The 12828-nt window shown below is 33.9% G+C and overlaps 2 protein-coding genes across 2 annotated transcripts in view; one reads left to right on the top strand and one right to left on the bottom strand.

Annotated features, from left to right (window-relative positions):
• LOC106105058 (voltage-dependent calcium channel subunit alpha-2/delta-3-like) overlaps positions 1 to 2983 on the bottom strand; it is a 13616-nt gene extending 10633 nt beyond the window's left edge. The window contains exons 1-5 of the mRNA XM_013285283.1: positions 2691 to 2983; positions 1891 to 2155; positions 1263 to 1440; positions 933 to 1064; positions 229 to 383 (exon numbers count right to left, since the gene is read on the bottom strand). Of these exons, the coding sequence (XP_013140737.1) occupies positions 229 to 383; positions 933 to 1064; positions 1263 to 1440; positions 1891 to 2155; positions 2691 to 2947 (987 nt within the window). The 5' untranslated portion in view covers positions 2948 to 2983. The remainder of the gene's footprint in view (positions 1 to 228; positions 384 to 932; positions 1065 to 1262; positions 1441 to 1890; positions 2156 to 2690) is intronic.
• Positions 2984 to 3761: 778 nt separating this feature from the next.
• Positions 3762 to 12828, top strand: part of LOC106105057 — a 25825-nt gene continuing 16758 nt past the window's right edge. Inside the window, exons 1-5 of the mRNA XM_013285281.1 lie at positions 3762 to 3768; positions 4042 to 4547; positions 4934 to 4994; positions 9335 to 9834; positions 10099 to 10144. Of these exons, the coding sequence (XP_013140735.1) occupies positions 3762 to 3768; positions 4042 to 4547; positions 4934 to 4994; positions 9335 to 9834; positions 10099 to 10144 (1120 nt within the window). The remainder of the gene's footprint in view (positions 3769 to 4041; positions 4548 to 4933; positions 4995 to 9334; positions 9835 to 10098; positions 10145 to 12828) is intronic.

Genomic DNA, 12828 nt, shown 5'->3' with positions numbered 1-12828 from the left:
TGTAATAACCAATTATTTCATCTCTCTGATATTCTCTACTCTGTACATTTATAGATTTGACATAGAACCTAGATTCAATGCTAAATGCAATAATAAGCGTAGATTATTCAAGACTGGCGACATCTAGGACAATTAAAGTATTAGAACTAATATTACGAAGGTTAAATTCTATGAAGTACACAATCATTTAGGTCATTGTTTTTAGTCATTGTAATCTTATCTGCTCACCAGATTGGATGAGTTAGTCATAGAGCCTGACGCATCTAGTAAAATGAGGATATCTCGGGGCGCGCCGCTCGCGCTGACGTACCAGGGCCGCAGCCGACAGTCGTAAATGTCTTCTACGTCTAACTTCAGTTTGTACATCGTGTCCCATAATGCAGCTAGAAGAGACAATTGCTATAAAACCATAGACAGTGGTTCAGAGCGGGCGCAAAATTTTGACTAAACTGTCGTGCGATTGTCGATTGTTTCGCAGTCAATTCAACTGTTTAGTTGCACAACTAAAAATCGAGTACTGTGGGAACCTCTATACACGTTCATAGCAATCAAAGCTTGACTAAACAGTTGTGTGATAGTTTTGTCAAAAGTGTGCGCGCTTTAAACTTGATTACATTAAATCTAATTGAGTTCCCGGACATTTCTTCGTCGTCTTAAACAGTTTAATCTGTTTCAATGTATGTACTATGTACCTAGCAATGAGTCATGTTGTAACGTAGGAAACTTTTTCTATACTAATATTATAAAGAGGAAAGATTTGTATTTTTTTATGTAGTGATATAACTCAAAGCTACTGGGCGAATTTCAAAAATTCTTTTACCATTAAAACGCTACGTTATAAGGGAGTAACAAAGGCTGTAATTTTTAATTTCACGCCGGCGAAGTCGCAAGCAAGGGCTACATTTTCTATGATTCCTAACATAAGAAAATACCTGGGTAATGTCGTAAAAATCCTTTAGCGTTGCACATGTATTGAAAATCCAAAGTAGCGTCGCGGGCGTAGTTCTCTTTAAAAGTGGATATAAGACCTTCTGACCAGTGTAGATGTTCAAGTATTTTAGGATCTGTAAGAATTGGAAAATTCATTGAATGATTTTGATTGGTGGAAAATAAATTTGAAACATACGATTTGGCGTTCCATTTTTAAAATGGTTTTAAATTTCGATCTTCGGTTTAGATTCTTTTTTTAAAAAGGTTCCTTTGAGCCTTTTGCTAATGGCTTTCGTTAGTTGTATCTAAAAATAAAACAGTTATATACTTACCGCAATCAAAAACTTCTACAGCAACATGCACGCTACTTGTCTCCAAAGAAACGTTAGCATCAAAATGTTTGCTTTTATACAAGCTCACTTTGTTTAAGTTCCTACAGTTTAAAGGAAATGTGAAATTACGGCGATCTTCTTTCCATTCTGTATCCTCTTTTTTGTATTGATCCAGATCCTGGCAAGTTAAAAAAATATATTTGTCATACAAATGTAAGAATGGAATCTGGAATTAGACATATCTATTTATTGTTCGTTGAAGTACTACGTGACAAAATGCAGGAGGAAAAAGTATAAAGAGTGGGCGCACTTTTGACTAAACTATATCACAACTGATGTGCGATTGTCGATTGTTTCTCAGCCAATTCAACTGTTTAGTTGCACAACTAAAAATCGAGTATCAGCACCTCCATATAAACTCATAGGATTCGAAGCAAGACTAAACAGTTGTGCGATAGTTTAGTCAATGGTGTACGCTCTCTTATACTGTATTTACATTTCTTGTCCTGAATCGTATTCTTAAAAGAATTGACTAATTTTTTTTAGATTCAGGAAGATTTTAATTCTGATTTTCACAGATCCATCAATTTTAAAGTAATAGGATTATAAGTAGAGTAACTTTACTTACCGTACTTTGCATGTAAGTGTAGTTTGGTGGTGTACTAATCTTCTTCTTGGACAATTCTTCTGCTTTCCTCATTATAGCTTCTGCGGCTTTGGCTCTTCTTGATAAAAGATCACTTAAAGCAATAGCAGCTTGTTCTACAATCTCCGTACCATTGCGACGTACACTCTTCAAATTCGTGAACCCTTTTAAAAGTAAATCTCTTCTTACTATTTGTCTCTCGTGGTCTAATAGTTTATCTGATATCTCTTTCGCCCATTCTTGTAGTCTGGAATGATTTATTGTTTAAATTCTTTAGATTGAATTTTATGTGTCATCTCCTTGATTCAGGAGGGATCGACGAACCAGCTTTTACAAATCTTAATAATTTAGCTTTACATTTACGATTTGGGAGAAAAAATAGACTCAATTATGTAAAATTACATACGAAGTCGCGAGCAACAGCTAGTTAATAATAAAGGTGTATTTTCATATAAAATGCATCCTGTGTTATATCTTTACTAGCTGTTGCTGTCGACATTGTCCGCGTTAAGAGAAATAGTAAAAAAAAGCCTATGTTACATAGCTTCTTAATGGTGCAAGGGTTTTAAAAATAGGCCCAGTAGTTTTTGAGTTAACTAATTCAATGCATACAAAAATCCTAAAATACAAATCTATCCTTTGTATAAAATTCGCATCTTCAAATGTTAATTATTAGTATAGACATGTAAAATAGGGCTATTTTACGAGCATGGAGTGTTTTTTTTTAATTATTAGATTAATATCTAACAGAAAACACAAGGAAAATTATTAGTTAAACGTACTGTTTCACTGATATCATTTTAGGTTTCTTGCTCGCATTGTCCACAGGCACTGCCGACTTTAACGGAACTTTCACTACATTAGTTATCTCTTTTGCTTGTATTTTAGTTTTATTTTTAACCACAGTCAATTCTTTTTGATGTTGTTCTAGACTTTTCTTTATGTTATCCAAATTTTCAGCTTTGCTTGCACTTATAATCACTAATTGAAGGTAAAAGAAAATTATTATGGTTTTTAAATACATTTCTTTGGTTTGCATGTTACATATTTTTGGATGTTTTTAGTTAGATACGGATCGTGGGACGTCTGAATATCAACTGGGAACAGTCTCCATGCTCCATGGGTGAAGGCGCCGGGCTGTCGGGCGCCGCGCAAGGAAACTTTGCCAAAATAAACCTTATGTATTCTGACCTACATCGCGATTAGACAACTTAAATTTTTCACACAAAAAACTTTATGGTTTAATTTACTTTTGATTTTTTATTATAAGTTAAAGTAGTTAAAATGTGTTATTATTTTTTTTAATAGAAATATTTATTTAGTTGTTCTTTTATTATCTATATCTATATTTAAAAAGGGAAAGATTTGTATTTTTGTATGTATTGAAATAACTCAATAACTACTGGATCGATTTTAAAAATTCTTTCTCCATTAGAAAGGTAATTTATCTATAAGTAACATAGGCTATATTTCTTTTTAATTTCACGCAGGCGAAGTCGCGAGCAACAGCTACATTAGAAAGGTAATTTATCTATAAGTAACATAGGCTATATTTCTTTTTAATTTCACGCAGGCGAAGTCGCGAGCAACAGCTAGTAATTTCAGATAAAAAATATTATTATTTTACTAGTTATTTTAAGGACGTAATTTAAATCTCCCTTAACAAGTCATCTGATTTTAAACTATTTTTATATCAATCTTTAATCGATAGATCGTTAAATTTTATTGATATAATCGATTTATTTTCGATTGATATATAATAAGATAATACTGATTTCGGAAAAATGATACGAATTCGGGTATAAATCGTGTTTCTTTACCTCGATGTCATCTTCAGTTGCATTCCGCCAAAGATGAAAGGTATGTTAAATTATTTTTGTTTAATTTGTAAAAATCAAGGCAACAATCATCCCGTATCCCTATGGAGGGTCGGTACAGTATGTGCTGCTTTTCTATACATTTCTATCTCCGTATATCAATCCCCTTCTTATGCATATCATTTCATTATTATTCAAACAATCCATCCATACTTTCTTTGATCTTCCTCTACGCTGGTAGCCTATATTCAGTCTTAATATTATTTACTTCTACTTAATTCTAAAATGAAATAAAGATGTTAACCTAAAATTTTAGTTCTAGCAGTCATCTTTACCGTATTAGTCGCAGTCAATGCGTCGAAGCAGTGCCCAAAAGATGATGAATTCGCATGGGAAAAAGATGTTCTTTTAGAACATGAAATGTGCAACAAATTTTACAAATGCACCTTCGGTACTCCGGTCGAGATGTCGTGTGCAGATGGCCTTTTCTTTAACCACGAACTTGGGATTTGCGATTGGAAGCAAAACGTAAATTGTGGTGATAGAAATATCCCTGATGATAAACCTAGTAGTGGAGAGAATGACGATGATGATAAAGATCAAGGTGGTGATGAAAACGATGATTTGGAAATTGATATTTGCGCTTTGCCAGGCAAGGATGTACCGGAATCGGGACTTTTAGAAAACGGATGTCCAATTGATTCGACGGTACATTGGCTTTTGCCTCATGAGGATGATTGCAACAAATTCTATTACTGCGTAAACGGCGCTAAAATTGAACAACAATGTTTTGGTCCTTTGCACTTTAACAGCAGACTTCAGGTAATCTTTTGACCTATCCTAACTATTATATTTAAATCTAGTGTAATAAGTCAGTGATCATTTTCAAATACACACACAAAGAGCAACACTTCAGAAAGTGTTGGTTGTCCCAATGGGGAAAAGCTTGCCATTCATTGGTATGCAGATCACTGAAATATCCAGAGAAATCTGTTACTTTTGGTTGACATACCCTACGGTAAGGAAAAGTGTTGGAAGGGAAAGCGACTAAAAGGAGGCAACGGCAAGTAGAATGTGCGCGGTTTGAGTACAACTTGCTTTTTTAGTGATCGCAATATTGCCTTCTGCGAGCCGGCGCAGTGTTGCAACAGATTTTATTGTCGGCGATAACCATTGTTGAGTTTTCTTACAATTTATTTTCTTTACAGGTATGCGATCTCCCAATGAACGCGTGTTGTGCTAATTCCTTTAGCAAACACGTTTCCGGACGTCGCTTTTTAATGCGGAAATAATTTTGTCAATTTTCTTTTTATAGTCTACAGGTCACATTTTTTAAACTAAATTATCAATACAATGTAGATAATTACGATTAGCTTTAATGATTTGTAATAATGTTTAGTTTATTCAAAATTTAAAATATACTCGTAATTGGTCAACTAAACAACTGCAGTTTTATTTTTCTCCGAAACGGCTGAGCCGTTTTCGAGCGGACTTACACTGGAGGGTGGCTGATATAGACAGGCATCTTATAGGTTTTTTTTTTTAAATTCAGTGCTGTCAAATGGCATAACTGTTGGTCCAAATTTGCGGGTGACAGATTGTATATAAATAAAGTAAGTATTTAAGTCACCAACAAATTCCCATTTGTACTTTAATCAATGGTACTGTAAAGTCTTCGAAAACACTACAAAACAACCAAAAACGTATGCAATAAAATAACTAATTTGTATACTAAAGATATATGTCTAAACACGAATGAATTGTACTTTTGTTTTTATTTTGTATGTATTCTAATAATTCAAAAACTACTGTTCCAATTTCAAAAAATCTTGCACCAATAAAAAGCGTCGTTATCAGTATCAAAGGCTACATTTTTTATTTCACGCGGACGAAATTGCGAGCAACAGCCAGTAAAATCTTTCTTGTTGTTCATTGTATAATTTAGGTATACTTAGAAATGTAAGGTAAATTAAAAAAAAACTTTTTTAACAGTTGTTGGAGACTAACCACTGTTAAAAAACTTGCAAAATTTTTTAAAATGAATGTAAGCTGTAAAGTGTTGCTACCATATGATAAAAATCCGCAAAGTAGTGTTAGATGTTAGCAATGCGTATTGTTTACCAAACATCCTCTACGTTTCCATTGCATTGTTTGCGTTCCAGTTTCACGCTTAAAAAACCCTTTTAAAAAATTACCTTGGGAAAATCTCTACGAAATGTTGAGAAATTTCTCCTCCACTAAAACAAGACATAACAGTTTATTTACACAATTTTGAATATACGTTTAAATTATAATATCTATGCTATCTTTGCAAGTATTATATTTTTTTTACACGATTTTTTATAGTTTTAAACATAAACAATATTATACCCAACATTTTTTAATCATTTTAGTGCTTAGGCAATATGTTGAATGACCGATTGTTCACTATTGACACTAACATAAAGATTAATCCACGTCGGTCTCTTTGAAGTCATTCAATGTTGGAAACAATTAAAACATGGATTTAGATAACATTTTATCGGACAATCCAATCTATTGATTGAATTACGAATTGTACATATTTTTATATATCGTATTTAAAATTAGAAAACACTTAAAAACCAACATAATTGTGACTTACTAGATTGCTTGTATTATAACCTTACTTGTCTTAAACACGGAAATGCTACTCGAGGCACAAATACATTAAGAAGAGCAAAGTATGGTCACATCTTGAATATCGAATATGGACTGAGATCCCGCGGCTAGCTTTCATACTTTACTAAACCTCGTATTCATCACACAACTTCAATAAGAGCAACAATAGTGATTATGAAGAGAAACCCTTAACACGCTCAATACCACTTCGATATTCACATACTAACTCACACGAACTTGTGACTCAAGACGAGACAGCGGCAGTCAACGTGTTAGTACTGCGTTTGGACAAGGGGTTATTGTATAAAACAAGGTCGATACGAGTTAAAACACACGCATGCCATCTCAATTAAACTACGATTCATCATCGACCAGACATTTGCTTATTGCGTGTAAATCATAACAAGAATTGTAAAGCGATCGACGTTGTGAAGCTATAGTACCAATAATCCATAACTAAGAGACGTAAAGTGACTAATGGTCATATATAAAACCCCATTGAAGGCTTAGTCACGTTTATTAATTTATAGGATTCTGGTGGGATATCATGTTAGGTATTTTAACTAGTGATTTATTATAAGTAATTATGAATTCAAAGTAATGAAATAATATTCTATGTTTTATCAGCAGTGACTGCGATCGTATTTCTGGCAACAGCATCAGCAACTTTGGACGAGCCTGTCTGTCCCAAACAAAACGAAGCTAATTGGGAGACAGATATTTTTTTACCGCACAGAAAATGCGACAGATTCTACCAATGTACGAACGAGGAGCCGATAGAGATTTCATGTCCGGAGGGCCTTTATTTCAGCACTATAAAGAATATATGCGATTGGAAAGATTTTGTAGAATGTGGTGATAGAGTTCTTCCGGATTCTTTTAGTTTGGATAGCTCGGAGTTATTTCTGGAGTCGGAAGTGTCGCCCCCTGCTGGGAATCCTGTAAGTAATGTTACAGTAGAGGACTACCCATACGCTTCGAAAGCCTCGCATACAGGGTTCTTAAGAAACGGCTGTCCAACTGACAATAATTTGATTTGGTTGTTACCACACGAACGGTACTGCAATTGGTTTTATATTTGTATCAACGGCGAGAAACATTTAAGACGGTGTCCCTTCTGGTTGCATTACAACAGACGGCTTAAGGTAAATATAATTTATTTCACGCATTTATTTTAGTACACAGTCATGATAATACAAACTCAAATTCCTATGACAAAATGTTCTTTTAGTAAATCTGATCAAAATCTTAAGGGCTTGAAACCAATTGTAAACCGTGAATTATATGTGCTCTAAAACACTTTTTTTCTGTGATATTTATCAAAGAAAATCAGAGATAAGAACATGTTTTTGCATATGTTTTCTCGGCAGTGAAATTTTAGGATTCATCTGCCTTTAAAAAGACATAGATACATACGTAGGGATCTACAATAGCACATGGATATATTTTTTTCACACAAGTCGACTGCGCAAAGAGTATTTTTTATAGGTTATAATCCAAATAGGTAGTCTCAAGATACTTTTCAATTGAAATTGTTTGTTAACATAGCTTTAATTTTTTGTACAGATGTGCGATTGGCCCCGAAATGCAGAATGCGCGGCAAATTGACAATTGTAACAGATTGAGACGAACTTTCCGATGGTACGATGTGAAAAAATAATCATTTTTGTTAATTTTACATTATTTTTACAATTGTATTTATCTTACGTTTATGCAATAAATATATTTTAGATTAAAATTATCTTTTTTTACATACTTAATTACATAACCTTCTCTCTTTAGTCTGATTTACCGAATTGTTACTACTATTAAAAAACAAGGACAAAACATGCTGTCTCACTACTTATTTTTGAAAAGAAAAGGACAACAATATCTTTAAAAATAAATCGATATAGTAGATAGAGTTTTTTATTGAATGAATGGAATGAATCGGATTGAACAATGAAATCAACACATCCTTTCAAAGCTATTATAAATTTACTAGTTTTCTGTCGCGACTCCGTCCGCGTGTAATTATAAAAGAAAAGTAAGTAACCTATGTGCTTTTTCAGATTATCGTCTAGGTCTATGCCAAATTTTATCGAGATCAGTTCAGCCGCTTAGGCTGAAAACTCTAACAAAAATCCATCCATCTAAACTTTCGCATTTATAACATATAGTAAGAAGTAAAATTTCATAGAGTAAGAAGAGTGGATTTGAAGGTAGAGGAGACTTATAGGAAGGGGAAATGTCCTCTTTATGTTAGTCTCCTCCTCCGTCAATTAAGGGTAGGCAACGCATCTGCAATTGCGGATGTTTATGGGTAGCGGTTGCTTACCATTTCGGCGGATTCAGATGGCCGCTTGCTCGTTTGCCATCTAGTATTATAAAAAAAATCGATATCTAGAATAGAATCTGCTAAACGTAGAGGTAAGTAGGGAAAATGAAAACAAAGAAAAAACTCAATAGAAGTCAATAAACCATATTTATTATCTTGTTTTAATCTTATAAGACTTGAACAGTGACTAATTAAAGGGTATAAAATCGCATACAGCCCTTCTTGGACATCAATAGTAATTGAAACTTTGTAAATCATGCAAGGTATGTAATATTAAATATATATCTTCTATACGTATAATAAAATTGGACTGTCTGTTTGTAATTTTAAAAGAAAAATTCCAGATTTCGGGAAGATTATAGACATTTGAGTAGCTGATAACGAAAATCACATATTAAAATGTTTCTCTGTCTGTCCGCATGCCGTGCTTGTTCCGGGTTATATCCGAAACTACTGGACTGCTTTCGACCGATATTTCACTGAAGGGTAGCTGAAATAGCCGGGCATTATAGGCTTTTTATCTTAATATTGCGTTGAATAAGTTTAATTTAGTTTAATTCTATAACCAATATAAAGTTTGTGTATTCTTTTTTATGTTATGAAGTTAGAAGTTATGAACTCATTTAATAAACGCAATTTATATTTTTTTCAGTAATATCTGCAATCTTGTTCCTTGCTGTCGCTTCAGCGGCTAGCGCCATAAACTTCTGCCCCAAGATACAAGAAATCGACTGGGAAATTGAATTATTACTACCGCATTGGGAATGCAATAAATTCTACCAATGTACTCACGGGAAACCTGTCGAGATGGTTTGTCCTAAGGGACTCTTTTTCAGTATCATTAAAAACAAATGCGATTGGAGGGACCTCGTGAGATGTGGGGATAGGATTGTTCTTGAAGAATTTAAGCCAGAAGTAACCAAGGCACCAGAGACTACACCTGTAACGGAAAGAAACGAGAATGACAATATTACTGTAGTGGAGATAGAGAAACCAATCATTGAATTACTTCCCAATGGATGTCCAGTAGATCCTGAGATACACTGGTTGTTACCTAGTGAGAAGTTCTGTAATTTGTTCTACTACTGTGTGGGAGGCGAGAGAGAATTAAGACGGTGTCCATTCTGGTTGCATTTCAATAAAGAATTGCAGGTAATTTTACATAACAATGTAATCCTACAGGATAAGAAAAATATGCGGGTGCACTTTTGACTAAACGATTGTCGATTGTTTTGCAACCAATTCAACTGTTTAGTTGCACAACTAAAAATCGAGTTGTGTGCGCATTTCCATTAAAGGTCATAGGAATCAAAGCGAGACTAAAGAGTTGTGCGATAGTGTTACACAAGATAAATTCATGCTAAAAATATATTTTTATTTTAGTATACATTTATGAAAAAAAATGTTTTCTTTCAGGTTTGTGATTGGCCGAGGAATTCCGGCTGCGTAGACATCTACAGAAATTGACGTAGAACTCCGCTACGAGAAACGCTACGCGTGTCTACTTAGTATAAGATTTTTGTATTTGTTTTAAATCTACTTAAAAGTATTTAAATAATTATTAACTAGTTATTTGTTAAAATGTTAGTATAATAAAATTTGGTAAAATCGAAATCCACTTTTATTTTCCTTATTAAAATTGAGGCCAGAAATATGAAGTTAAAAGTTTTTATAAGTAAAATGTTTTTAATAAATTTCATTCAATAATTATTTAATAACTAATCTCTACTATTGAATCTATAATCAATAAATAAAAAAGTGTCATATTAATAAATTAAATAAAGCGATGAGAAAGATAAAAAAGAGTTTTTCTTACAGTTAGAGTGACATAAAATGCAGGATAAATAACACCTATACAAATTCACTAAATTACTACTCAAGGTCGGATCCAGCTTTGGCGCTAGGGGGGGGAGGGTCACATAGTCGTGGTCAAGCTCTTGACCAACCAGCTCAGGGGGGTCATGACCCCTTGACCCCGCCCCCTTGATCAACCGTTGTTCCTACATTAAAATTAGGAAACTTTGAACATAATTAACATTATCATACAATATCGTCTAAACAATAATATTATTCTAACATTTTATTCAATAGATTTATGGACCTTAGAACCGTGATTCTCAAAATTGTCGCTAGATGACGCTATAAAATGGTCGCTAAGGCTCACATAATTCCCGATAGGTAAACACGATGTTGGTAATAACGAGATACAAACTGTTGAAAAGGTTTAGGAAAAGAAGTTGTAACATGTGCTCTAGAGTAATATAATTGCTTTAATAACACCGTATTTTATAGAAATTTGTAACAGTGAAGATAATTACTGGATCATAAGAATGAACCCTAGTTTATGAGCTAAGGGTACAGCCAATCTATTTGTAAACGTAATATAAGAGTTATAATAAATAGTTTATTAGAAGCGAGCCTACAATTTCCTCAAAGGCCGGCAACGCATCTGTAGTTCCTCTGGTGTTGCGGTCCATTGGCGTCGTTGACCACCTTTGTGTTCCCGCCGCTCGTTTGCCCCTTTCTGATATAAAAAAGTACTTCCTCTGTGCTTATTTTTATTTTAACTTCTACTAAAAAAATACTTCCTTTTATACATTAAGACTACAGCAATTTTAGTAAAAGAACAATTAATCTCTGGTCTTAGTTTGCCATTTTAACCTCCTGATAGTCTCGTATCCTGTAGGGTTTACTGAAACATTATGAAAGCTCTTTGTACTTTCATGAATATTAGATATTTATGTTCAGTTTCAAATAAAATGAGAACTAATTAGAAGAAAGATCTCATTTTTTTAGGTAGAAGATAAAATAAATTTGAATTTAAACCAACGGGCAATCATAAACTATAAAAAACATTTATGTTGCTAGGCGCATTCCACCGGAGATATCAGAACCTTATCTTTAGTACTAGAGGATGGCCACCGAAGGGGTTTTACTGGGTATAACCCTTCATTACCCTGGGAATAAGGTGTCTTTATTAATATTTCCTACCCCCCCTTGAAACCAAAAGCAAGGCAATAAGTACATAGATATTTAAAAACAAATGTAATTCTAAAGACGATTATTCTAAAATTATTTATAACCACTAGAACTTTTCGATAACATCGATTATATCGCGAAGGCAAGAATGGAATCATCATCAGGCTAAGATCTTCAGGTGAACGTAATCCTCACATCGATCGCCACGATACGTTTCTGCCCGTATCCAGTGCACTGCAACATTGTAAGAACTAAGAAAGGGTGCACATCTTTGACTATACTATGGCACAAGTTGGAAACAATTGCAGATGTCTATGGGCAGCGGTCGCTTCGCCATTTTGGCGGATTCAGGTGGCCGCAAGCTCGTTTGCCATCTTATGTTAAAAAAAACAATCGAAAATCGATTGTCGATTGTTTCGCAGCCAATTCTACTGTATAGTTGCACAAGTAGTAATCTAAATAAAATCTAAAACTAATCAAAGCGAAATGTGTGCGCGCTCAAAAAGGAATAAATAAAACTTATTAAAACTGCAGTTTTGTTATATTATGTGTTTACCCTTATGAACTATTGAAAATATTAATAGTAAATGCGTAGTTGCAGAAAAGATTTACAGCTTTGATTACTCACAATACATTTTAGAATGAGTAGACATAAATAGTTATCACCCTTGTAAAGAACCAAAGATTAACTTTCTTTTGTATCAATAATAAACTACGTGAGAAACAAGGTCAGTAACATCTCGTTTTTATCTATAATCTGTAACAAATGATAATACAGACGCATAAAAATGAGTAATACAAAAGTATATAAATCATAAACAACCCTTAACGGATATCAAATCAAATCGAACATTTGTAAGAGAACATGGCAGGTAAATGTTAATACAATTAATTAAAACTAAGAGTGCGCCACCTTTGACTAAACTAGAGCACAACTGTTTAGTCTCGCTAAGATTACAATGAGCTTATAATGTGGAGGGCACACTACTCGATATTTACTTGTGCAACTAAACAGTTGCATTGCTGCGAAACAATCGACAATCGCACAACCGTTGAGCGACAGTTTAGTCAAAGGTTTGTTTGGAACGATTCCTGCCGCCGAGTTTCGTCATCGGACGACACGACAGACCGCCAGGTACCATCCTCACCATCTCGATGGCTGGCATT

The sequence above is a fragment of the Papilio polytes genome, unplaced genomic scaffold (genome assembly GCF_000836215.1).
Source record: "Papilio polytes unplaced genomic scaffold, Ppol_1.0 DF823177.1, whole genome shotgun sequence".
In the NCBI taxonomy this organism is placed as follows: domain Eukaryota; kingdom Metazoa; phylum Arthropoda; class Insecta; order Lepidoptera; family Papilionidae; genus Papilio; species Papilio polytes.
Note: the sequence above shows the minus strand (reverse complement) of the source record. Positions and strands in the feature narration are given on the sequence as shown.